General features: G+C 43.0%; 2 protein-coding genes across 6 annotated transcripts in view; one reads left to right on the forward strand and one right to left on the reverse strand.

Annotated features, from left to right (window-relative positions):
- The first annotated feature begins 2,852 nt into the window (after window positions 1-2,852).
- On the forward strand, window positions 2,853-16,929 carry ncln (nicalin). Of its 5 annotated transcripts, none has more exons than XM_086281632.1 (15): window positions 2,853-3,160; window positions 3,764-3,954; window positions 5,290-5,431; window positions 5,511-5,605; window positions 9,175-9,255; window positions 9,429-9,532; window positions 12,156-12,244; window positions 12,416-12,555; window positions 12,656-12,882; window positions 13,451-13,538; window positions 13,627-13,665; window positions 13,872-14,035; window positions 14,155-14,208; window positions 14,396-14,474; window positions 15,572-16,929. In XM_086281632.1, the coding sequence occupies exons 1-15, from the start codon at window positions 2,986-2,988 to the stop codon at window positions 15,632-15,634; spliced, it is 1,731 nt and encodes a 576-aa protein (XP_086137758.1). In that variant the 5' UTR covers window positions 2,853-2,985; the 3' UTR covers window positions 15,635-16,929. The 5 variants fall into 5 exon arrangements, with proteins under 5 accessions (XP_086137758.1, XP_086137757.1, XP_086137759.1 ...); XM_086281631.1 differs by having other exon boundaries at window positions 2,854-3,160; window positions 5,287-5,431; window positions 13,875-14,035; XM_086281633.1 differs by having other exon boundaries at window positions 2,854-3,160; window positions 5,287-5,431; window positions 12,656-12,834.
- Window positions 16,930-16,935: 6 nt separating this feature from the next.
- Window positions 16,936-27,710, reverse strand: part of cers1 (ceramide synthase 1) — a 36,956-nt gene continuing 26,181 nt past the window's right edge. Inside the window, exons 3-7 of the mRNA XM_086281635.1 lie at window positions 25,718-25,898; window positions 24,894-25,055; window positions 24,580-24,727; window positions 24,328-24,467; window positions 16,936-20,264 (exon numbers count right to left, since the gene is read on the reverse strand). Coding sequence (XP_086137761.1) covers window positions 20,222-20,264; window positions 24,328-24,467; window positions 24,580-24,727; window positions 24,894-25,055; window positions 25,718-25,898 — 674 coding nt within the window. The 3' untranslated portion in view covers window positions 16,936-20,221. The remainder of the gene's footprint in view (window positions 20,265-24,327; window positions 24,468-24,579; window positions 24,728-24,893; window positions 25,056-25,717; window positions 25,899-27,710) is intronic.

Consider the following 27,710-nt stretch of genomic DNA (forward strand, 5'->3'; position numbering starts at 1 on the left):
CATGTGGTGAGAAAATGACAGCATCCTCTGAGAATGGGACGGGGGGGCTGCTACGTACACAGGCATGCTACACAGAAGTTGCTTACTTACAGCTCGGTAGATAATCTTTCGTTAATCCACCGTACTTACCCCGACACACACACTGACTGCATCTTTTGTGTGGTTTCACAGAGAAAGTGTTTCTCTGTGGCTCGGGGTCGGGAGCAGGGGCCAGACTGATTCAGGACATTCCCAGGAGCACTGGAAGGAAATGAGGACACTGAGCAGTTCATGCAGGGTGTGTTGGGCTGTTGTTGTATCGCTCAGGCTTCAGTAGAGGAAAATGATTATTATTATTTTTTAAGTTTTTGCCAAGGCGACATCAAGAGAAAAACGTGACCGCACACATTTCTGTGCGCCAGTGTGTCGGGTGACCGCGCGATAACAGAATGTTATGAATTTTGAGCGATTGGACTCATGTGATGCAGCTGCTGCCATGCCGCTCACGCTCCAGCCACACAAGAACATCACTTTCCTCCACGAACAATTCTCCTTTTCTACTTTTGTCTACAGCGGTTTGTTTTCCTTCAAGCAGGCGGCGGGCCGTGTTAGCGGATCTCCAGATGATCATTTCTCAATAATGCGAAATCATTACAATGAGAGTTTCAACATCCACACTAAATTGGTTTTGTGCTTTGTTTGCTGCCTGCCCTCTCACCAGCCTGGGCATGGATTACTCATACAACAGGAAATAATGACGCCAAGGTCCATTAAGTGGGATGGCAGGACATCATATCAGCATTAATCTCCCACTTAGCAGAGAAGCCCCGGGAGAAAAGGAGAGAGCGATGGAGGGGAGATGAGAGAGGGAGAATATAGCCTTTCCCTATTGTACTGGGGCCTTTAATTTTTATTGTTTTTGTTTTTTTAATTATATAAAACTTCATTAGAAATATCTTTTTGATTTGTCAAATCTGCACCCAAACACGAACACCAATGATTTAATACTCAACATGAAGAGACTTTTGAATCGAACTTTAGTCAAAATAGACAATTCGATTTGACTGGATGCCTTTATTTGATATAAATATTATAAAATGTTCGTTACTGCTGTGCATAATCGAATCATAGAATCTGTTTGCAAAGAGAAACAATACACGATCAGGCGTCACTCTGAGGGAAATCAGGGGGAGGGTAATTATTAGCAGTCTGTAAGATCCTGTGAACAGCAGGTTGTTAATGAATTAAATAAATGTATTATACCTTCCTGTGAAGTAACAAAAAAAAAGCTTGCTAAAATATTTATTTCGTTTACATGTTTTTCTTTTTTTGGGGGGGGGGGGGGGGTCCTCAGAGGAAGTCTTCTGGTTTTCCATAAAACTGGACAAAAACTCCAATAATGTAGGCCTCACTATAACTATACACATCTGAGCTTGTTTGTAGGCATGAACACCTCAGAAGAAATAGTTGAAATACTCAAATTAGTCATAAATGGTAAATGGCCTGTATTTATATAGCGCTTTACTTAGTCCCAAAGCGCTTCACACTACATTCAGTGGTCCACCCATCCACACACACATATTCACACACTGGTGATGGCAGCTACATTGTAGCCACAGCTGCCCTGGGGCGCACTGACAGAGGCGAAAAGTCATACAAAATCTATAAAATGAATTTCCAGTCAAATTTGACTTACAGTTCAGTGCAAAAATTCTTGAGCTACCCCATATTTCTTAATACTTTGGTAGAAAAATGGGAAAAAGCTGCAGAAATGTATTGCTTGCGTATACTAAAATACAGTATATAAGGCTTCTTGAAGGTAATTCAAAGCGCTTCTTTGGATGTTGGCTGCCTTTAGTTCTGTTCTCTGTCAAGATGATCCCAGACTTTGGGTTCATTACTCCGTAAGTTCTGTGACCACGGACATGGACATCAGTGGCTCAGGAAGTAGCACTGGTCCTCTAAAAGGTCAGTGATTTGATTCTCCAGTCTGCATATCAAAGGATGGGAAATCATTTTAATATATCAAACATAAATAAATTATAACCCTGTGTTGCTTCCATCTGAGTATGTGTGCGAATGTTAGCCTTTGTATGAATGTGTGTGAATGGGTGAATGAGGCTTGTAGTAAAAAATGCTTCGAGTGCTCAGTTCACAGGTCCATTTACCATTTCTGACGGGGCTTCAGTGAAGAGTATCAAATGAATGAGCAGATGCATCATTCAGGTCCTGTATCAGGTCTTGGTTGGATTTCTTTTTTCCATTTCAAAGACATGACTTTCATTTCTTCTGCAAATAGTTTTTAGGCCCACTCCTTCTTTTCTTCTCCATTTGTACAGTTTTCATGGCTGTTTTTTTAAGGAAACACTGCACACAATGCTGAGGTATGCCAAGTTGTCAGCTAAAAGGTCTTTGGGAATGACTTTGTTGATACAAAAATACAATTTTATGTCAGTCAAACTGTCTTTGGCCTTTTTTTGTGGATTCAACGAAAGAAATGGAAACAAATGATTTGAAGTGCTTAAAGATACAATTTAAAGTCGGCTCTTTGCTAAGTTTTGTGTTATGTGTAGACACAACACTGATTCTCGAGTTAGTGCTTTTGCATGCTTCAGCATGATCACGCAGGGATTCTTCTGGTTTCCATGGTGCATAGCGCCATCTGGTGGTAGTAAATAATTTACAGTTCTTCCGTTATGGTTGTCCTACACGATCCCTGAAAGACCCATAATTTAACTCAGTCTAAAATAAGAAATTATCGATTGACTATTGTAAATAAAAAATAACATGTCTCTTATTGTTTACTGGGCACTTTAGCAAATCGGTTTAATGAAAAAACAAAAAACAGCGGCGTCAGACTCGTCGGTTTCCCGTCCAGAGGTCGTCCAACTGCCCGCCTGATCAGAAGTGGCTTCGGTTGCGGTTGGCTGGCTGTCAGTCTGTGGGAGCGGTGACAGCTCAACGGGTCGTTTTATCTTTAGCTTTGTGCCCAATACAGTCGCCACAATGTTTGAGGAAGCCAGCGAGGTGTTCGATAACATGTTTAAATCTTCGTTTCCCCTCACCTTCATCGTCTTCATCCCGGCGGTGCTGATCCTGGTGTCTCCGCTCCCGGCCGAGGCGTCGCACGAGTTCACGGTGTACCGCATGCAGCAGTACGACCTACAGGGACAGCCGTACGGTAAGGTGGCTGCTTCTTTAGCCTGCTTGTCACAAAAAAGCAGACGTCCCTGCGTGAAGTTGGTGAGACTGGGCTCAGTGTCCGACACCAGTTAGCCTTGCTGTCATACACAGTAAGCGCCCAATTTCCTGAAGCGGAGTTTCAATGACAACAGGCTGCTAATGTAGCTTAGCATAAGCTAGCTCATTTCCCCATGGCCCAAGCAGGAGCCAGGCTCCTTTAAATAATGCAACCAGAGCTCAGAGCTGAAGACGTATCCTCATTTAGTACGTTTAATGATTTTAACTTAAATGTGAGAGGCGCAAAACCCTGGCAGGCCGTTGCTCCTCAAATTGATAACTAGCTGGATGAGTGAATGACCTGTAGGGCTGTATAACATGTACACTGAAGAGTGACTGAGGAGATGAAGGGTGTCTTAAAGGGATTCCTCTGTCTAGTATCTGTGGCAGAAATAAGTAAATAGCAGCTGTCAGCCTTGACAAATAGTTCACCACTCCAAGGTCTGTGCCAAGCAGCTTTTTTCACCCTCAGCATCCCTGTGTTGAAAGATTAGTTTCAGGTCTCACTCAGTGCTGCTCCAAACCTTGTGTCTTGTGTCCTCAGGTACCAGGAATGCCATCCTGAACACGGAGGCCCGTACTGTGGAGGCAGAGGTGCTAAGTCGTCGCTGTGTAATCATGCGGCTGGCGGACTTCTCCTATGACAAGTACCAGAAAGCCCTGCGCCAGTCAGCGGGGGCTGTGGTCATCATCCTGCCAAGGAACATGTCTGCTATGCCGCAAGACATAGTGCAGGTAGCGTGCCAGTCTGTAACACCACAATCCACTATCGCATGCTTCTTCATTTTCAGTTCAGTGCTGTGTTGGTTTCCACGGTGGGTTTAGTATATAGTGAAGTCAGAGTTTATTTCTATAGCACATTTTAAACAAGTTGACCCAATTGCTCCACAGGTTATGCAAAATATACACTCTGCATGAGGTTCAGCGCACGTTCCTTTGACTGTTTCCAGGTTGATTGTTCTTTCATATTAAAGGTACTGTGTTAGGTTTGAATCCAGTCAAGGCCACACGATCAGACTTCAAAGGCTGAAGTTTTGGGATTGCGTTTGCACCGTAGCACCTTTTGGCCCATCATTCTTTTTAATTTAGTGAAGCTGTGGTTTTGCTGGCCAGAGTGCTTTTGTTTCAATCAGGGCAGGTCGCAGTCACATTTATGACAAGCCTGTCTGATTTGTATATTATTGGCTTATTTTAGTAACTCTGGTGTTTGTTTTTACATAATCGTCGGCCATTTTTTTAATGAAAATTCACTAAAGCAAAGAGAAATATATAAGCCTACCCTGTCCTAATAAAAGCTCTGCTACCATTGAGTGAGTCATCACTGATTTCGTTAGTGTGCGCTATAATTTATTGCATTACAACAGCAGGTGAGCTACTTTGTGCTCACAGCTTTAGTTTATATTTATAATTTGCAGAAGATATGACCAAGTAAGGCATCAGGTCTTGAGAGAAAAATGTGCTCTTGATGGTTGTATTAAGACATTTCAGAACGTGTGGCTTACACGTTTACATCGCAGGAAGGCACAAATGCAGACACACCCAGTGTTGACATTTTTTTATGCATAGTATATTTTTTCCCTTTCTGCTGCTAATAGTCTGCACAGAGATAAAACTAAAGCATAATTTTACAGCAGTAAGTGCCATGCTCGAGGGCACCTCAGTTGTGATAGGAACAGGAAGGCAGTTGTTTTTTTGACAGCACTACCCCTTTGAGCTGTTTTTGACGGGTTTCTTTGCACCATATAAGCCTGAGCGTGTGCTGTGTTCCTGTGTTCATGCTCTACATCTTGTGACTAATTAAACCTCCCACTTCACGCGTGGGAATCTTCTGGAAAAGGAGGGACGTATAGTAGTAGTAGGCATTTGATGTGTTATGTTAAACTAATTAACATGTCTGGTGAATTGTTATCTGCACAGATTTTTGTTACACAGCTCTGTAAATGTGTAAAGCCGTTTGCTGCTTCCGCCCATCATTTGTTCTTCTCGGCGCTGGCAGAGATGAAGCGGTTGAGTCACATTTCCTTCCCTTTTATTAACTCTGCTGTCCTCGACCGTGTCTCCCGGTAGCAGTTCATGGAGTTGGAGCCTGAGATGTTGGCTACTGAGACCATCGTCCCCGTCTACTTCGCCATGGAGGATGACGAGCTGCTGTCTATCTACACACAGACCCTGACCTCCTCATCCTCACAGGGCTCCTTATCAGCGGCCGAAGGTAGAGAACCTGCTGATGATGTGTATGATTTTAAACGTCACGTTTTAGATTTTTATAATGTTTTTTGTGCTTTCTCTAGTCCTGCTGCATACGGCCACAGCCAACGGCTTTCAGATGGTGACCAGTGGAGCTCAGAGCAAAGCCGTCAGTGACTGGGCCATCACCAGTTTAGAGGTGAGCCACATTACAAACTGATTGGATGTTCATTTATCTTTTCTGATTTCATCCTTGTGTTGTTCCTTGCCAGACTTTGGCGGTGGATAATGCTCCTGCTTTACAGCCATATGTTAACCATACTTACCTCTGTAACAACTGATCCATGAGATAATTGCCAGAGTGTTTACTGCGCCTTATGACAAATAAAAAAAGGAGAAATTAGATATCAGTTATATGCATTTTAATTTGCTTTATGTTTTAGTTTGTTGCTCACAGTTAGTTTATATAAAAATATATATTTGGGGAGGTTGGGGTTTAAAAAAGTCACGTTGATGTAGAAGTCTAAAAAGCTCATGTAGCAGATATGACACCATTACTAGAGGTGGGAACATCCCATAATACACTATTATTTTTTATATTTTGTTATGCTGAATATTGCAATAACATATATGTGAGTTATCAGCTTTTTTCAACTGCAAACGATGTGCTTAAAGGTAAACTTTATCAATAACTTTTATCTTACTGGATAAAACAAATAACTCAAAAATTATTTATGCAAAATGAGATCATCGAGCACACAAACGCTGTCATTAAATCCAACCATAACTGAAATCAGTTTGCGATCGAATACGGTCATTCGATTTGTTTCTGATCATCACAAAGACACAAATGCAGAAAGTTTCCAGATTCATGTTTAACTGTTACATTTGCACCCAGCAACGTTCCTCTGTGGTGCATGAGGTGGGTCCTCTTGTTCTTGTGTTTTAATTCATAAAATATTTAATGTCCCCTGTGTAAATACAATATTACCACACAAAATACTGCAATACTATGCTGTATCGTGTTTTCCCCCCCACCTCTAATATTTAGATTGCAGGGACCTCCAGTGTAAGATTACAGTTTCCATGTTTGCTACGTGTGTGTTACTTCCAGTAACACTTCCACCACATGGTCAGTTGTCATTGTTGTCATTGCTGTTGTATCTTAGTCACTATTGTAAACTCTGTGTAGGATACCTGCATGTTCATGTCAGGTAGATGTAAAGTATTAGGTGGCTCCACAGTGTCGCCGTTTACACGCTTGTTTGACAAATGTCGCTCCCGGGAGAAGAGACGGATCCCTTTGGCAGTCCTTTGTGAATAAGGAAAAGTAGCTTCATGTATGTTAGAATATTACAGCCTTTTTGGAAGATAATTTTTTTGTCTACAGCCAAAGCAGTACGGTGGTTACGACTATGTTTTACATAATGAAGGGTCACAGTTTTGTTTGGATCGTTTCTCTGAGAGCTTTTGAAGGCGTTTTCGTCCTACGGTGAACACGAGGAAAATCAACTGAGTGAAATGAAACGCGGTTTAATTTACTCATTGGGAACATGGTGCTTGATTCTACTCATTGGTCTCTTAAATGTTGCCAAGGCGAGTTGTGTTAATTAGTATTTTTGTTTTCATAAAAAACACTAATACATAACAAAAACCTATTCAGAGGATTTTCTCTCTGCTTTGAGGTGGAACCTGCTGCTGCCTGAAGCTCTGACTGTTGGTTTAGTGTTTTGTTATGTGGGTGGGCTTAAACTCCTGAACGAGAAACAGTCGAGCAGGTCAAAAGCTGTGGATTTACTCAGCAGGGATTACTCTGACTCAGTGTTTCTGGATGGGAAATAATTCAAAGAGTTCTTACAATAAACTGCAGTTTTAAACTGCTTGGCGCTGTTTGACTTTAGGTACTTGTGTGTAGAGCGATATGACCAAAACCTCATCTCCCGATATCAGACATCTATCGTCCGATAACGATATAAATCACAAAAATGTAACATTTTCTGTAAACTCGTGAATCTCGGGCAGCTCGACTTGCGTGAAGTGTTTCCAGCTGCGCGTCGTGTAGCTGGAGTCGAGTGTTTTAACCGATGCTGAAACGATACATTTTTAGACACAAGTTGTAACAGCGCCGTTTTCTTTGTGAGTATTTATTACACGGCGTGCTGCGGGGAAAAGCCTGTTCTAACGTTTGAGTCTAAGATCTATTTTTTAGCACCTGGCGGCTCTTTTTTACTTCTCATCTGTAAATAATCTGCATCTTTCACGTGATTCAGTTTATTTTGAAAAGTCTCAACAGGATCTTGAGCTTTATTGTGAAAGGTTTATGTGGAACATAAACAAGCGGACACGTGATGCTGTTACCTTCATTGTTGCTAATGACAACGCATAAAAACAGGCGCTTGTCTGTCCGTAGTGTGGTTATATCAAATATAAGAGAAAGAGAGAACTTTAAGAAATTAATATAAACACTACAGTGACATCAGAACATGAACAAATATTGCTGTAAACAGTTTATTTTGTGACACCACGAAACAAACGACAGCGTGAAATGAAACGACAGACGCTTTTATATCGTCATCAGATATATATGGTTATATCGAACAGCCCTACTCATGTGTAAATAGGTGATGATGAAGAAGAATAACTGTAACACTGCTAAAAACTGCTAAAACACATGATCATATCTTTTGCTCTCAGCACATTAATTTGCCAAAATAGACTGAACGCAATGAACAAAGTCATTGATTTTGACTGTTAGCATAAATAAATATTCTAATAAAAACACTTTGATTAAAGGCTGCATGTGTTTTAGTCATTACATTTTTTTCAGGTTTCTTCCTGTTTTTCCTGCCCGCTGTTGCCAGGTGTTGGCGCATAAGTGGTCATGTGATTGCTGGACTGTTGTTGAGAATCAACACTCTAAATTAATAAAATATTCATAAAATAATAAAATAAATACGTATAAATAAAATTGAATTGTTTTCTTTTAAACATGTAAATATAAATAAAAGAATACAGAACAAAAAACATAAATGAATGAATAACAATTCATGTTATTTAAAATTTACACGCTCAAAATGAATCTGAAGGCTTTGTCATCTGTCCTGCACAGTTCACAAGAATCTCTCCTCCTCCGAGAGTGGTCGTCAGATTTTAATGAAACAACAAGATTAGTTTGTCCTTGACTCTTAGTCTGTAAAGTCGGGACACTGATGGGAGCAAGACTTTACATTAGAGTAACCTTTGAACTGTATCAGACGAGCGCGTTGATGTTGTGATGTCCAAATGGACAGAAGCTGTGTTTGCCTGAGAGTTTCATGGACTATCTCAGTACCACAAACTCACCCCTTTGTTAAAAGAAAGAAAAATATTAGTTGTTTATGATCTTGAACAGAATGACTGCAGTTAGTGTGTACTCATATTTAATGAAACCTCTGTAGGGGATGCTTATCTCTGAACTCGCTTTACTCTAATTGGAGATAATTTATGTGAATTTCAGGAGCACATGTCACTCCATCCTCTGCTCTCTTTTAATAAATGTAGGCGCGGCCCTGCTGGTGAAAGGTGAAGATTAGAGCTGATGCAGCCTTTAAGTACATTATATTGACTAAAAACAGTCATTTTGAGCTTTGTGTTAAAAAAGCGCTTCAGTCTGACTGCAGAGGATCAGCAGATTAGCAGAAGAGTGGAATTAACTGAACACAGTGAGATTGTTTTCTGTTCCTCTTTTATTCTCAGCGTGATATAACGGCTGAATCTGTTTGCTCACAGGGCCGTCTGGCTGGAGTTGGAGGAGAGGACCTCCCCACCATCGTGGTGGTGGCTCATTACGACTCCTTTGGTGTTGCTCCGGTATGCTTCTTTTTTCCTAACTCGGTCATCACTGACAACTTGGACACAGTCAGGGGGTTTGTCAGGAAATATCTCCAGGATTTGCTGAAGTAGGAGAGGTTATATTTGTGGAGAGCTGGTCAAAAAAGAGAAAATAGGGCAGCAAAGTAATCAGCCTGTGCTCTGTTGTGTAGTGGCTGTCATACGGAGCAGACTCAAACGGCAGTGGAGTGTCCATGTTACTGGAACTGGCCCGACTCTTCTCCAAACTCTACACCTACAAGAGGACGCACGCTGCGTGAGTAACAACGATCACGTTACGATTCTTTCTGATCATTTGTGCCTCAGGTAGCACCGTGGTGCGATGTCTTTAAGCTAGACGTCGCGCTGAAGGTCTGTTCTGCCCCTGCGTTCACAAACGCATGAACTCGAGTGACATTCGTAATCCATACGGTTTAATATGATGTCAGCTATAACAGCTTCCGCTCTTCTGGCAAAGCTTTCCACGGGGTTTAAGAGTTTTGTCAAGAATCCCCCAAACTGTTCTTTCAGAAGCATTTTTGTGAGGTCAGACACTGATGTTGGCTCCGCTCTAATTCATCCCAAAGGTGTTCTGTCGGGTTGAGGTCAGGACTCCACGCTCGCTCATCCGTGTCTTTGTGCACTGGTGTGCAGTCATGTTGGAACAGGAAGGGGTCGTCCCCGAACTGTTTCCACAAAGTTGGGAGCATGAAATGGTCCAAAGTATGCTGAAGCATTAAGAATTCCTTTCACAGGAACTTCTCACATCTTACATAAAGGGCGAGCCCTTTTCCCTTTTCCCACTCCAGAGAACAAGTGTCCGCTGCTCCAGAGTCCAGCGGTGCTTTGCTTCACGCCAACACTTTGCATTGTGCTTGGTGATGAAAAGTAAGATGATTGAGCTGCGTCACTTCTGTCTGCCGTTTATTTACTTTGTGGCAAAATGTCGAGGAAAAGTGCCGAGTTTTATCTGAAGCTTGTACCACTGATATTAATCTTTAATAACTGTCAAAATTGAGAGGAAACCAAAACCACTGCTGTACAATGCTCTCTGCCGGCTTAGTTGAATTGGTCACATGACTGCATCAAATGACTAAAATGCTTTTGAAAGCCTCCGTTTACGCTGTCCACACCGCGACGCTTTGAAGAGCATTTTCAAAAAACGCCGTCTCAGTGTGGCTGGAAGGCCAAAACGGAGAGAAGAAGACGGGTTTTCAAACAAAAACATATCAGTGTGGACGTCTGCGCTCTATGATTGTCGTTCCAAATCACTTCTGCTTCACTTCAGCTGTCTCGGTGCAACGCTGGAGTTCACTGAGATCCTTTCACACGTTTGTAGGAGCGGTCTGCATGACTTTATACACCTGTGGCCATGAAAGTGATGTGAACGCCTGAGTCCAGTGACTTGGATGGGTCAGTGAATACATCTGCAGCAAAGTGTATATGAGAAAACAGACGTAGCATTGATCGCTGACCTCAGTAGTTCATGTGAACATAAGCCAGAGTCTGTTTGTTACGTCTGTTATGGTCAGGCTGCTTCTTGAGGACTGTATTGAATTATCTTTGCACTCGGCTGAGATAACGAGCACATCTGACCGTGTTAAACACTCAGAGTGGTCACTAATATCCTGATATGGTGTGTCTGAAAGTACTTAACAGCAGAGGAAGTGAAAGAAATCACTTGTTAAAGACTGTGAAAGTGGACTTTACCATAAGTGCAGCGTTGGCACTGCTGTAGGTCTTATATAAGATGGATGTAGTAAGTGATGGCATCCGTCAATGGTTTTTAATTGGAGCTGAACTGAAGCCTAGAGATTGGCTTCATCATCATTTTTTCCCTGCTGGAGCCAAGTGCGATCAAATATGGGAAGCTGTGTTATTACACAACAACCAAATCAAAACGATGTGACTGCAGGGCTGCGCTTAGCTCCAACTAAACTCCATCAGATGCTTATTTACAGTAAAAGAGATGTGCTGAGCATCTCACTTCAGCTGATTGGGTAATGCCTCCTCAAAGTAATTTACACAAACACAGTATAGATTTGAATTTAAGGACCCTCTTGACATCACTGTAGTCAGTCCAAGCCACATATACTGTCAGTCTAATTTTATTCCTATTTATGGAAACGAGGGTGACACATGACTGGTAATCTGTGTTGTCTTGTTTTATTGAAAATCTGTGAATTTCTCTGTTATTTTGACCATTTGTTGAACGACCACAAGCACTCAGGAGATTTAGATTTGATCGATTGTTATTTCTATAGCCCCGAATCACAACAACAGCTGCCTCACGGCGCTTCATAACAATCAATTTACCCACTCTGAACAATCACTCGGCAACAATGGAAAAGAAACAGGAAGAAACCTTCGGCACAGGCTCAGGGAGGGACGTTCAGACATGCAGTGGAGGAGAGATTGATTTAGTTTGTTCGTTGTTATTTGTGCTTCTTCCACTTTAGCCTCAATTTCAAGTTGTGGTCGTTGCACTTTAGATAAAACTCGTTGGACATTTGCGTCATTTTAGAAAAACCTTGTTTTTTATTTTCCGTAGGCGCCATAATTACAGGCTGCATCATTTAAACACCACATTCTGTTGCTGACCATGTGTTTACAACCACAGTGATGGCTGCTTCCAGCCGGATAAGACGCCATGTCTCAAAGCTTAAAAGTGTGCTTAGAAGGCACCGCCCACACCATCACATCACCACCAATCACACAAAGGCAGGGCAGATCCATTCTTTCATGTCACATCAGCTTGAAGCATTTTGGACATTCCCCTCTGGGCTCCCATCTCTGATTGGATTGATTTGTTGCCATGTGATTGGCTGTTTAGATGTTTGCAGTGAGTGCATATACCAATATTGCAGAAACCTCTCATGTGTGAATCGTGCTGTGTTCAGGTACAACCTGCTGTTCTTTCTGTCCGGCGGAGGAAAGTTTAACTACCAGGGCACCAAACGCTGGCTGGAGGACAATTTAGACCACACAGGTATCGTTCAGCAGTCTCACACAAACCCTGCAGCATTCATGCGTCCATAATCCACATTTCAACAGCAAGTTAATAAAAACATATTTTATAATTATTGAATGTAGTTTGTAGTATTTTTAGTAGTAATGTGTTTAAAAGCTGGTTACATCTGTTGTCTCTTCTTCCCGTCAGACTCCAGTCTGCTGCAGGATAACGTAGCCTTTGTGTTGTGTCTGGATACTTTGGGGAACGGAGACTCTCTGCACCTCCATGTGTCCAAACCTCCCAAAGAGGGAACCCCTCAGTATTCCCTTCTGAAAGAGCTGGAGGCGGTAAGAAGTCACAGACTCGATGAGTCTTGGAGCAGCTTAGACGGATCACCTTTCTTCTTACACCCAAAGCAGAGGTTACATTCTTCTGTCTTCCTCCCAGGTGGTTGCGAGTCAGTATCCAGAGGTCAAGTTCTCCATGGTCCACAAGAAAATCAACCTGGCTGACGACATGCTGGCGTGGGAGCACGAACGTTTTGGGATCCGCCGCCTGCCCGCCTTCACTCTGTCCCACCTGCCCTCGCACCGGCTGGCTCAGCGCTCCAGCATCATGGACGTGCGGTCAGTGTCCCCCTCCTCTCGCCACGGAGCGGGAGAGCCCCCTGCTGGGTGGGTTCATTACTGCAGTTTCTTGAATCACCAAAAAATAGTGTTTCCATTCCAGCTGCCGGTCATGAGCTGTGGTCAGATTCTTGTTTTGTTGATGTTTTTGCTCAGGAAGGTTGTGACTGAAATGGTCGTTATGATGAGACGGTCATGTTCTTTAAACTGCCGTTAACATCGATGCACCGTCTACATAACCTGTATTTCTTTTTTGTTTTTACTCCATTTGCTTTATTTGATGATATTTTCCACCAAGATTCAGGAAAATCTTAGCAAAGGCATCATCTAGATGGTCTTTTTTACTCTGCAGACAGGCAGGACTTTTCCATGCTGTCAATAATGTTTATGATGTTTAATCTAAACGAGGTTGTAAGGAGTCAGGAGAGTCGTTTCCTCTCCTGTAGCTGTCGATTTGTCTTTTCTCTGTGAGCGAGCATCTTCTCAGACTTCCTACGTCTCAGCCTGTCTGTGTGTGAAAACAGACGCTCTGTGATCAGCTCCCTGGTTTCTGCTCTTCGCCTCGGACGACTTCCTGTCGTCTAACTGTCTGCAAACTCGTATTTGTGTCTTACAGGCCTCACGTAGATGTGAAGAAGCTCAGCAGGAACACCAAGCTGGTAGCAGAGGCTCTGGCGAGGGTCGTCTACAACCTCACAGAAAAGGTCTAAACAGCAATTTTTAAAAAGGTTTAAACCGATGAAGATTGTAGGCACTGTGATGCTAATGTGACCTGTTTCTTTAAACTTAAAGGCAGCACCTGGAGACCTGCAGATTTTCACTGAGCAGATGGTACGTCACCTGTCTGTCCTGTTACATCATCATCCGAGTCGCACGCCTCCCTGGAACCTGATTCATTTTATTTTCCTAAAACGTACACAGTGCAGCAGATAACTTGATTTTTAGTTCTGAATCTGGATTCGTTACATCTTCAGTCTCTCAGCGATCACAGGTGTTGAGCTCACGTGTCTTTTGTAATATGGTCGGTCTCCTACCAGCAGGTGCAGGACGAGCAGCTGTCAGCCGTGGTGGACTGGCTCACGGCGCAGCCCAGAGCTGCTCAGCTGGTGGACAAAGACAGCACCGTGGTGTCCACCCTGGAGTATCACCTGGGACGCTACCTCAAGGATGTCAAAAGACACTACGTCAAAGCTGACAAGAGGTAAAAAAAAGGAAAAAATCCACACCCGCAGCGATGGGAGGGAGGTTTATTTGATGTATTTCGTAGGTTTTGATCGGTGTCCTCGTCAGCATGTCAGCTCTTCATTCTCTCCTCTTCAGGGATCCAGAGTTTGTGTTTTATGACCAGCTGAAGCAGACGATGAATGCTTACAGGTACGGCTTCAGGGAGCTGGTTTTCTCTGCACAGAGGGGCTTTAAGGCTCCTCGTACCTCTGCAGCTCACAGCTGTGATGTCATAATTATTTTGAAACTTTGTTGCATATGAGATCAAATTCATAAATAAAACATGATGTAGTAACGCTCTCTGCCCCATGTTAAACTTTTCTTTCTCCTCACTCAGAGTGAAGCCCGCTATCTTTGACCTGCTGCTGGCTGTCTGCATCGCAGCCTACCTGGGGATGGTGTATTTGGCTATCCAGGTAAGTGTCACTTTATTCATGATGGCATCGTTTCGACTCATTAGGGGACACTTAACTCTCACATCAGATCCAGGGAACCAAATACTCCAGTCGGGTAATTCACTGAGCACAAAATGATGTAACGAACATCAGCGGAGACGAAAATTAAATTAACCATAAGGGCTTGATTTGATTCACAGTCACAGTTTAGAATCACAGGCTGAATCAGGATGTTGCTGTTTGCACTCCTGACAGTCTGGAGATGAACGCGTTCAGATTTGGATCACTGCTGTGGTGCTGTTTGGTGGATTTGAACACAGTGTTGCATAATGTCCTAAAACGACTGCGTGGGCCCGTCAGTGTCTTTGTCATCCAGGACCTGCAGAGACGCTCTGGGCGCTGTACCCACGTGAGGCCCAACAGCTGGTCTTTCATCCTGGTACCCAGCGGGTTACAAATATGCTCCCCCAGTTATACTGGATTGTGTTGCAGGTGGAATAAAGTTCACCACAGCAGAGACTTTCACATCTCTCACATTTACTCTGTGTGAACGGCTGGTGAAGAAAACGGCGTCCTCCTGTGGCCCCGTCCAGCTCCTCTCATGTTCCCTGGTGTCTCCTCCACACTCTGAGGATCTCTGTTAATTTTCTGTCAAGGCCTCTTTTTGTATAGGACACACCATCTTATTCTTTCGCCTTTTTAAAAGCAAACACTAACAGTGTTAACAAAGAGATCAGGCCTAGATTAACAGATTTATTGCACTTCTCAACAATGCAGCGCCATCTGGTGGCAGACTGCTGCATAACCTTCAGAATACAACAACTTAGCGGCTTTAAGCATCAATTGAAATGGAAAACAATTAGTCAGGTACCGACTACAAGAGCAGCTAGATTAGCCCCAAGGCCAGCTTCAGAATACCCTAACCCAGCGGTCTCCAACCTTTTTTGCGCCACGTACCGGTCCGAGGCCCGGGGGTTGGGGACCGCTGCCCTAACCCACACCTCACCAGGTGTAGTTAGTCGGGCAGTACCTGAAGACGAGTCCACTGCGGAGCTGCAGAGGTCTGCAGAGTGTGTTGGGCTCATGAGACTAACCCTGTTTCTTTTGTCTCTTTGCAGAACTTTGGAGTCCTGTACAGTGTTGTCCGTAGAATCACTCAACCCAAGGCCAAGGCCCACTAAGGCGTGCAGCAGCGTTTACTGCCCCGGACCCTACTGTACCCTTTTTCCTCAAATTCAATAAACTCTAGCCAATAAGACACTGAGGCTGGACCGAGCTGCTGTTGTCACGATGGTTTCCAAACCAGCAGAATCACTTCCGTTTCCTTCGTCCGTAATGCACAAACAATGATGTCAGATCCTGTCTTGCTGCCAACTTTGACCCGTTTGGTCTCATGGACCAGAATAATCAGGAATCATTTCAGTCTCCACAGATGTCTCTGTCATTCATTCAGCGTGGTCACTCATGTTGTTTTTAACCTCTAATGACGGGGGTTAATGTCACAGGTCGTGATGAGATTGGTTGAGATGTCACGTGGCTGCACCGATCGCTCCCCGTCCCTCTTCTCGGCGTACTTCACGAGCCAAACGTCGTGACATCACGTGTTGTCTCAGGCAGCTAGAGGGAGAAGCTGACCGCACAGTTTATCCCAGAATTTCCTTTTGTCAGGAGGGCTGATCACCAGGGAGTCTCTCTAAATATAACGCTCGCACGATCAGCCGCTGACGGTTCGCTGTGTCTGAAATCGTCTAGTGTTGTGTCGAGAGCGACTGGAGCGTTTCCTTTGAGTGAAACCCTCAAACACGAGTACTGTTTACGGACATGACGTCGATCTGTCTAAATGAAATGTGAAGTAGTCTTTAGATCGTATCTCCATGCCTTTAATACAAACCCCGTCACATCATTAATGTAGTTGTGCAGTGATAGTTTTCACTTTGGCGTTTCTGTTTGCTTTTCGTGCCATTTGTTTGTTTCCTGTGACGTGTCGTCTTTGTCTGATTTGCCTTTTTTTAAATCTCCAAACTGATTTAGAGAAACGGTCACGCTGGTGGCACCAGCTGCTCGGAGAGCTTGTTTCAAAATGTCACATGGAGCCATGTTTTGTTTTTCTTCCTTATCTAATCAATAAAATGAGCCCCTCCCCTTTCACCCCTTTTCTAATCAGTAGATGGGACCTTTTGCTGACTTGCAAAAATATGATTTGACCAAATCAGATATTTTTAAATCCTTGCCCTCGTCTTTGCTTTGGGTGAAAAGTGTTAATTTGCTTTTTAAAAAAATGTATTTTCTGTTACCACATGACCTGTGACCCCTCCCCCTCCCAATCAGCAGACTCGTGGAGGGGGAATATGAGTTATAATTTATTAAATGGCTTTGTTTTTGTTTCGTGCACTGAATCTGCTTCATCTGCAACACTTGATCTTTGCAATGAAAGTGAAAACGGTTGTGATTAAAAATAAATGACACATGAAAAACACTCAAATCGTTCTTTACCCACATGTTTTATTTCATGAGAAAAAAGAAACGATAACATTGGCTGAATGGTATTAAAATCGTATTACAAAAAAGCAAGTATGAGGTTTGTTTTTATCAAGTAGTCGTGTTTCAGAAAGTGGCCAGATTCAGTTCAACCTCGGGGGTCATTTGTACATCTTTGTGCATCAAGGGTCCAAAACAAGTTAAAACACATTTGAAATTAAGAGATTTAATTATTCATCCTTCAGTTGCTAAATCCACCTTTTAATTTTGATCTACTGATGAACAATACAAATAATATTAAATTACAGTGCAATGCGTAAAAATACCTGCAGGGCTTTTTCTGGCCCTGTCGCTCTGTTAGCGCTCCTCTTTGCTCCCACAGACACTCGCCTCATCAGCTCGGGTGGAAATTTTGGCACAATCAAATCATGACAAAGCTTTGGGTCAAAAACTTTGAGGCAGTCTCTGAAAGTTTGTTTCTGCCACTGAATTTCTTATTTCATCTTTTTGCAATTGAAATTTTGATTAACTCTACTTGCCTTTGTTTTTCAGTGGTGGAAAAAAAGCTTCCATGTTGACCAGAAACAATCTGAACGCCATTTTTGTTGTTTGTTTATTGGGCGAGGACGAAGCTGAGGTGCCGAGATCAACGTGTAATAATCCGCTTACTGCAGCCTCTTAAATAAGGTGACTTCTCAAAGATGCCGTTACACCGATGAGTCTGTGGAAAGTTCCCTTTGTGTCGTCACTCCCTAAAACATTTTTAGTAACTGCGAACCAGCCAACATACCTGAACAACAAAAACACCTGATTGGACCTCATCAGTAAGGTCGCCCTGTCAGTTATGAAGCTTTGGCGACTGTATGCATACAGGGACCAAATACATCCTCATTTTACTTTCCATCACCTGCAACAGGAGGTCCTGTGAGTCCTTCATTCATTCATCATCACTCCCCTAAACATAAGGGAGTGGGGGTGATGAGGTGAGAGCGCACAGCGGGCTCTGCTGCTAACGTCTCGGTCCTGTTTGTGCACTTTAACATTGCGCCCCGATGTTCTTAGTGTGCGCTGATGGGGAGCGATGAGGTCAAGTTCACACGACCTCAGCTGTAAGCCAGTGTTGACAGGATGGTTTTAGTCAACTCTGAGCCGGGGGTGGGCGATGTGGGTGAAATCTGTCATAATGATCATTTTTAATATTCATAATTTGTACTTGCTGATTAAAAACACAATGAGGTTCTGAAGGACAGTAACCAGGGTGGAAGCAGTTAGCACATTGGCTAGTGTTACGCATAACCATACTGCCCACCCCACGAACAGTTACTTGTACAGACATCAGCGCAGTTGTACGAGACGTTTCTGAGAGCGCCACGTCAGGCTTTAGGGGGCGAGTCACACCCGATCCAGGACGTGGATTTTTGAGGGTTTACTGCAGACTTCATTCTGAGCTCATCGCCTCACAGCAACATGTCGGATCAACCGTGTCACCTACAGTACAGATGTGTCACCACTACAGTAAAACGAGCGCAAGCCCGCATTCAGATTAAATGGAAGAGGTCAGAGACTAGATCCAGATGTTTGCCACGTAGATGGACAAGCCCCCCCCCCGGTCCCTGAAAATATCCGACCTGGGCTGTCAGATCACGATCAGCGACTCACACGCAGCAGGAAAAACAACGACACATCTGACATACAAACTGCTCTCTCTCAGGAAAAATAACAGCAGCAGATTAAAATAAATCAATGCAGATAATCTGCACCAACAGATACTAAGGAAAAGGAAATAAGTTAGCTCTAACCCCCCCCCCCCAAACACGATGCGAGCAGCGTGGAAGACACACAAAGCAAAGCGGATCGTCTCGTAGGGACAGACGACATCTGCAGCCTGCTCCAGCAGCACAAGCATGCTGTTCATCCAAACAAGCGCTTGAATTTGATCGAGAAGGTGGAGAAACTGAAATATCCCTTATTTTCGACAGCGGCCGTTCCCACTAAAGTGCGAGCTGGAAACCAGCGAGGGAAAACCGAGGGAACAGTTCCCTTTCACTCGAGTTCAAGTTATTAATATGCTCAAATTAGAAATCATAGAAAAATCTTCCCTTGGGCTGGGGGAAACGTTTCTGGGATATTTGTGTTCGGTGGCCTCGCTGCGCCAAAAACATAGAGAAAACAAACAGATCGCTTTTAGGACGAGTTAGTAAAAACTTCATGATTACACAGCTGTAGGATGTTTCGTGATCATTTCATAGCAGTTCCAAAATCATTCCGATGTCATGCATTTCTGAATTCCATAATCTGCGCATACATAACGTTTTGTTTGTCATCGTTCAGTCTTTCCATGATTATTATTGGCTCCTTTTTTTAGCCGCCACCACCTGAAATCTTTTGATTCTGAAACCCAGTCAATCAAGTCCAGCTATTTGCTGTCATTAAACCAGCTTGTACGCCTTCATGTCAGCGACAGATGCTCTGCGACACACACACACACACACACACGAGAACAAATAATTTAAAAAACAAAGCAAATGAACTTTCCGTACAGGAATGACAGGTGGATATTCCTAATGCCTGCGATGGTCAGTACAAGAGAAACAAAAGATTAAAAAACATCCACTTTACACACACACACAGCCTGGTTTTTTGAAATCAAGATAATTGAAAGCAGGCAGCCAGAGCCGCCTGGTCCCAGCCACCGACTTGTGCGATGATATGAAAATCAATACATGTGGTGAAGCGGCCATAAGGCCAGGCAGCCTTTCTCACACCACTGCGCCATGTTTGTTTTTTACCCTTCCTCCTCATATCATAGGTCAGAGAGGACGGGCGGAGGTGTAAGACGGAGGAAGCGATTCATTAGGAATTACTAAATATCTAAATGTCTACAGAACCATTTACTGGCCAAAACCTTTCCTTGCCTGGGCGCTGCGGTGCTGTGCACGGTGCTGCGCAGGGTGCTGTAGGCCCCGCACAACTGTACGCGACAATCACAGTCCAGCTCTCATTCAAACTGCTCGTTTCTACTGAATCTGTCAAATGTAAAGTTAACAAGAGTAAGACAAAAAGTCGGCTGAAATAACATTCACAGTGCTCCAATTAAACCAATCTGGAAACAAAATGACAGCGATGATTTGAAATGTTCTAAAAACAAATACAGAGAGTAAAAAGTCATCAGACGCGATGTTTCCCTTTCAAGATGCTCTTCCTTTAAAACATGCTCCACGCTGAAGGAGGGCGTCTTTGTCTTGCATGTACCAGCAGCCTAGTGCCAGGTGGTGGCGACGGAGGGCCTGTTATAAATGCTTCTCCTTTGTGATCCCGTTCTGCACGTGTTTCCTGGAAAGAAAGCCAGATGGGAGAGAAAGGAGTGAGAATCCTGAGGTGATCAGCAGAAGTGAGACATCAGCAGACACGGGGCATATCAGAAGTGTTCAAGGCCAGGCAGATAAGGACCAAACAGCACGTCCGGGGCTTTCTTACACGAACTCATTTGCCTTTGGGACAGGAGCGCACATCTGATAACTCAGCCTACCTGAGTTAGTATTCAAAATGAGGCTAGTTTTAGACACAGCACAGCAGGGATGCACATGGCAGCCCCTCAGATAACGACATGAACCTATAACCTCAGCTAAAAGTACACTTTGCTTTTTGTCAGCACTTCTTAGTTTAAAGCTCACTGCTGCAAATACAGATTACACAGGATTCACAGAGAAACAGCTTATGACTATCATATCATGTGGTGACTTTTGATGTAAGCTAACTGCTTCCACAGGTTATGAAAGTGCATTTCTTCTGCTTAACCAGCTGTTGGTGAGCTGTGGGACTGTGGAGCTCTGCAGGCAAATATGTATTACAGCATGTAGCAAACCAAGTTTACACAGCGGCACCCAGGTGAAAACAGAGGTTTTAAATTCTGTCACGGGCTGTGAAAGGGATTTTAAAATGTAATATTTCAGTTATAAACAAATGTAATTTGAGGTACCAGAACTTTTTCTGTAACTTTACACATTGGTCATGTAGAAAAACTGAGACTACTGTTGAAACTGAACTTCTTTTTCTTATCTTGAGAACATGTTTAGCTAAATGTCTTTACACTGACAGAAAGCGGAGTGTCACTGCTCCAGCATCCGGTGTCCCACAATGTCAAATTAATTTACTATCTCTGCATTAAAGCTTCCTCTTTGTCTAAGCAGCTGTACAATGTAGCCTACAAAGGCTTAAATATACAGCATCACATCTTACCTTAATGCTAGCAGTGCTACGTTAAACGCTAATTGTAGTGTCAGCTTGCTAACATGCTAAATTAGCTAAACATTAGCATGCTAAGATTAATGCAGTCATACATGCTGTTTGCAATGGATCATTAGCATCAAGCTAATAGACGCTATGCAGACCGACAGAACCACCTTTACCAGCATTAACGTGAAGTAATGGGAAGGAACTTTGACCTTAATTCTTTTCTTTCCTCAATTATTTCCAGTCAACTGCATGTAGGAGAGGAACACAGCTTTCAGCGTGGCAGTCTTTCTATTGGCCAGTAGGGGGCGATCTCCTGAGCATTGTCTATTAAGTCTACCAGAAAACGATCCTACATCTTACTTGATTGACCTTGTAGTCTCAAGTCTTCCTTAGTATAACATTATTCTTTGTTCCCACTTAAAGTGGAACAGCAGGAAATTCTTTAGGGCACGGCTACTTAGAGCCACAACAATTTAAGCGTCCAGTGTCCTCAGTTTGTCTCACAGCTTAGCACATTGCTGCCTCCCACTGGTGTTGTACATCAGTGCAGTGTTTGGCATCCCACTGAGTGGGTAGCGTTCTGTGTTTGTGTCCCATCAAACAGCATTATAAAGGGAAATCTGTCTAATGTCCAGTTTCCCAAATTCTCCTTTGACCCAGTCACACGGGAACCCACGAGCACATGCAGTGCAGGCTCCAGGAACCCACTGAGTTTCTCTGCTAGCTCCAATCCACTCGCCAGCCTGAATGTCCCGGCGTTAGCCTTGTAAATATGTCATCTTTCTGAGGCCACGTTTACCTGATGCTTCGATGTTGTATAGCTTTCTGCTGTCTGCTTCCCACTCAAGCTGTCACTGATGATTCAGCCTCTCGCTGATGAATCGGTCAGCTCAAAGCACAAAGCGCAGCATCAAAGAGCTGCTCGCATGGCTTTGGGCTCGCCGTTTTGTTTGTTTGTTTAGTATACTCGACATATTCCAGTAAGGCTTGGCTATAGAAATGTGTTTCATCATTAAATGTGTATTTTGGTAACGTCTGGATTAGAGATGGCACAATACCACTTTTTTATGTCCGATACCGATACCGATATCATAAATTTGGATATCTGCCGATACCGATATGAATCTGATATAGTGTTTTTTAATCAACAAAACTGTTTTTTAAATATCTTGCTGCATTTTGTATAAGTTCATACTCAAGTTCATACCCGCAGGCGATACGGTCTCTCAATCACACCACCACACAGTACTGACCCACACATATGGTTCTTACACACACACTGGACTTTCTGGACTTTGGTTTTGCACAACACTGGTCACTATATTCTTCATTTCCAGTTAATACTTGTACAGCTGCTGTTATTGTGTATATATTTATTTATATTTAGATTTCTTCATACATTCTTATATAGTTCTATATTGTGTATTTTGTTGTACAGTTATTTTATTTTCAACTTTAATTTATATATTTTATCTTATTCTTCCCAGTTAAATTTACCCTTCATTCTAATTTGTGTTGTACAGTTATTTCATTTTTAACCTTAATTTATATTTTATTCCTTCCTAGTTAAATTTACCCTTTTTAATTTTTCATATTTATTTCCTATCTTATTCATAGCCTTTTCCTTTTTTGTTTTCTTTAGGTCACGAGCAGTCGTCCAAGCATTTCACTACATATCGTACTGTGTATGACTGTGTACGTGACAAATAAAATTTGAATTTGAATTTTAAAACAACAACTACACTAAAGCTATTCTGTTATACCTGTATGCAAAAAAAAATATTTCATAGTTCAGCAATACTGATCAATCTAATAAACTTAGACCTACACCATCCTCCCTATTCTGGTATTTTAAAGAGTACTTAGTGTAAATATTAAGCAACCTAACTAATAGGGTTCCAACTCCCAGCAACAACAAAAATAAATAAATAAAAAATAGGGAACCACCCCTCACGCGCCACCTCATGATGCTTAATCGACGTAATCAACCTTAATTTGATGCAGTGTGAAAAAAAATGCACAGAAATCAATTATTTTTCAAGAAATATTAAATAGATTCAACATCTTTCTTCAACAAAATTGCAGACTGCACAGATGGTACCTTCCCAAAGTAAAAAGTACTATAGCTTACTAGGGTATATATATTAGACTTAACAGTTACTATATACAGTAATGGACTTCTATACATTTTACATCAGATTAAAACTTTGGGTGTAAGATTCAGATAAATATTAAATAATTAAAAGCTCGACATTTTAAATGAGAATAAGAAAGAAAAGTATGTCTTTGTGCCCCCTTTTCCCTGTTCATGCCCTATCGGCCCCCCTGGCTAAACTTTGCTAGATCCGCCCCTGCACAGTTACCAGCCGTCAGCTACGTAGAAAAAGATCCTGGTGTAGAAAGTAATATTAAATAAATTCTAACAACAGCTTATCAAGCTTAAACGTGCTGCTGTTGTTCAGCCGCTGGTTTCCTCTTTCTGGTGCAAAGTGGGCCAAAAGCAAACAAGAGACACGGAGTCGCGACAGAAAAGCCGATCAGCTGATCATTAAGCAGTTTCATGATTGAAGTAGCAGCAAGAAGAGGCAGTCGCTCCATATATCGTTTGGTAAGCTTAACGTGGGAATGCTTTACAAACATTCAGAGATGGACTTACACACTTGCTTTACTTCTCTCGGGATAACTTTGTCGGAGATGAAATGCGGGGTTGCTAGCGAAGCTCCACATGCTATCCAGACCACCGACAGGTCCCGCATGCCACAGCCGCTCTATCACGTGATGCATACTGCTCCGAGTGCTAACGTTCTGAGGTGAGTTACGGCGTGTTGCAAGTTTTGTGAGGTGCTTTCGTGATATTTAATGGATCGGATTACATTTATTATTTTTCTCCGATATCCGATCCAGTAATTTAGGTCAGTATCGGACCGATACCGATACGTAATATCGGATCGGTCCATCTCTAGTCTGGATGTCTTGTACTGTCAGGCAGCGCTCAGAGAGGATGGTTGAAACAGGACCGTTTACAGTCTAATGTGTTAAATCTAATAATTTATTAATGTGGAAATTCTGCCACTGAACATCAGCACAGCTGCTTTGGTTTCCTCTAAAATAAGATCTACATTACATGACCCAAAGTACACATGCTGAAGGTTGGGCTCACCCCTGTGCAGAGTTGTGATGTCCAGCATCATCAGTGCTGTTTTCTGCTGGAGGCTCCTTCCTGCTGTCCTCGTCCTCGTACTCCCTAACATCGTTCACCTCCTTTACTTTCAGCAGCTTCACTACAAACATCACAATGAACTGCACACAACAGGGGAGGAAAACAGGAAATGCAAAGAAATCAGACGGCGTGTCCAAAAATGAAAGACTTTCAGGGTTTGAATGAAACATTTGACAAAACCAGTGTCCTCACCAAGAACCAGTAGATGTTCATGAGAAGCAGGGCGAAGAGAAGCGCATTGAAGAAGAAGTAAAAGGGGATGTGGGGGACGGACTGGAGGCTGGACACACATGTGGCATACATGACTTTGAGGGGGAACCAGTACAGACGGAACCAGAACCTGAGAGACGAAAACGGGAACACAATGTATTACATATCCGCTCGTCTTCAGCGTCTTCCAGACAGAATAATTATAATGCTGTCAAGACTACAAAACGCTTCACCGTGATGGAGAACAAATGGAGAACAAGCAGCTGAGGAAAATAAGCCGATGTTAAATCTCTCACCAAGTGATGCTGAAGCTGACAGAGCCCAAGTTGGACAGCACGTCGTTTAGCAGGTAATAGCCTCCTCCTCTGGACTTCAGGTAGACGTTGAGCTTGGTGAACTCCAGCTGGATGTCGTTGATGTCGTGCAGGAATAACACTAGAATCCCGATGTTGTGGTATCTGGAGGGCAGAGAGCACAGACTGTGGCACGAGGATCCTGATAGATGCTGAGCTCGGTGACAAGAAGAAAGCAGACTTGACTTTTACATTTTCTATACATTCACTCTGTTGTCTTTGTTCTTTGGGTCGGTACAATGTGATATTTAGACACACCACATAGCTTTTTATCCTTTTTACCTCAAAACACTGAAGAGGTCAGCGGTCCAATTACAATTCAGTCTTATATATATATAGCTCCAAATCACAACAAAAGTTGCCCAAAAGCATTTTGTATGGCCTACAACAACACAGAGAAAGCCACAGTAATCATATGAGCCCCTAAGAGCAAGAGCTCTGGCGACAGTGGGAAGGAAAAACTCCCTTTTAACAGGAAGAAGCCTCCGACAGAGCCAGCCTCAGGGAGGGGCGGGGCCATCTGTAACGTGATAAATGTCATTCCCTCGATGTTGTCAGCAATCGTATTTACAGATTTACTTTTTTCTGATAATTTGCATTTTACTTAAGGCAGTGAACGAACACATCTGCTCTAGTTTCCACTAAACTCTGCCTCCTACCCTCCAGTCAAACTGGTGTTTCGACTAACCAACCAAAACTATACAATCATTCATGAACTGTGATTTTGTGCTTCTGTGTTAGAAAATGAGCTGAAAAACAAAAAGTACCTGAATGCGTAGGAGAAGCTGATGAGCGCCAGCGTGATGATGTGGTGCACCACCATGACAGCAGAGTCCTTCCTCCATGCGTCCATATAGATGGTAGCATAAATGGAGTGGCCGTAGAAGCTGCCCTGGATCAGGTAGGCGATGGCGATGTCTGTAGGCACTGACATACCGCTCTTCCAGTCTGCAGGGACAGATGGGAAATTTTATCCTGCTTGCATAAGAAGGTGTTTTAAGAACATGGTTGTGAATGTAGATAATGAATGATGTACAGTAAAGCATTTTGTTTTTATTCTGGACTTCACTGTTTCCCTTCCTGTCGCCAACGCCGTCTTTAACACGACCATAAATAACAAAGATACTCTGTTTACAGGGCAGCAACACCACACACTGGGCGATACGGGTTTCTAGTCTTAACGAGCTTTTGTGGGGGGTTGTTTTGGTAATACTTTTTTGTAACACTTTGTAATTTTAAGCCATTAAACTGTGGTCAACCAAACATGCAGAAAGGCCTCAGCTGACAGTGAGATTCAAATCCAGAGCTCATTAACATCCGTGCACAAGTCAATCATGTGTGCACTTCTTAAAGCCTCTAAAACACATGACTACCTGCCGCTCATCAACATCTTTGTTAATCGATAAATGCACGATGACCTCGGTTTGGATCGAGACGCGCAGTGAAATCAGAACATCTTCCAATAAACACAAAGAGTCGTGCAGCCTCTTGAAGAAGTTCACCTCTGAACTTCCTCACATGCATCCTATCTACATCCTTCTTCTCATAAGACAGCTTCTGCTCTTTGCACAATTTTTCACAAGATAAAAGGCGAAGAGGCGACTGCGTTGCATTTGTCACTGCGGTGGAACAGAGGCGTGCCTTTCACATCAGGCCCCCAGCTCACGTGATGGAGGCACATGTTTGTCTCTGCCAAAATGTGGTTTAACGCACTGTCGACCATTTGTGGCCAAAAATAGAGTCACAGTATCTGTCAGATCAGATTGTGGTGGCGTCTAGATCTCAGAAACATTTACAGTCAAACACCATCAGCATCTGCTGGTGACTGAGTGAAGAATGACTCAGCCACACTGTTTGTGACACATTTGATGAAACAGACGACTGTGGAGGCTTTTTTTTAAACTCTAACTATGACTGTAGCTGTAACTGTAGCTGTAACTGTAGCTGTAACTGTGACTGTAGCTGTAACTGTGACTGTGACTGTAGCTGTAACTGTAACTGTGACTGTAGCTGTAACTGTAACTGTGACTGTAACTGTAACTGTGACTGTAACGCTAACTGTGACTGTAGCTGTGACTGTAGCTGTGACTGTGACTGTAACTGTAACTGTGACTGTAACGCTAACTGTGACTGTAGCTGTGACTGTAACTAACTGTGACTGTAGCTGTAACTGTGACTGTGACTGTAGCTGTAACTGTAACTGTGACTGTAGCTGTAACTGTGACTGTGACTGTAACTGTGACTGTGACTGTAACTGTGACTGTAACTGTAACTGTGACTGTGACTGTAGCTGTAACTGTAACTGTGACTGTAGCTGTAACTGTGACTGTGACTGTAACTGTAACTGTGACTGTAACGCTAACTGTGACTGTAGCTGTGACTGTAGCTGTAACTGTGACTGTGACTGTAGCTGTAACTGTAACTGTGACTGTAACTGTGACTGTGACTGTAGCTGTAACTGTGACTGTAGCTGTAACTGTGACTGTAACTGTGACTGTAGCTGTAACTGTAACTGTAGCTGTAACTGTGACTGTAACTGTGACTGTAGCTGTAACTGTGACTGTAACTGTGACTGTAACTGTGACTGTAGCTGTAACTGTAGCTGTAACTGTGACTGTGACTGTAACTGTGACTGTAGCTGTAACTGTGACTGTAACTGTAGCTGTAACTGTAACTGTGACTGTAACTGTGACTGTAGCTGTAACTGTGACTGTAACTGTAACTGTGACTGTAGCTGTAACTGTGACTGTAGCTGTGACT

This window comes from Aulonocara sp. 'chitande type north' Nkhata Bay, linkage group LG23 (genome assembly GCF_057382095.1).
Source record: "Aulonocara sp. 'chitande type north' Nkhata Bay isolate Kocher_YH1m ecotype deep benthic linkage group LG23, A_spYH_male_GT1.1, whole genome shotgun sequence".
Taxonomy (NCBI): Eukaryota; Metazoa; Chordata; class Actinopteri; order Cichliformes; family Cichlidae; genus Aulonocara; species Aulonocara sp. 'chitande type north' Nkhata Bay.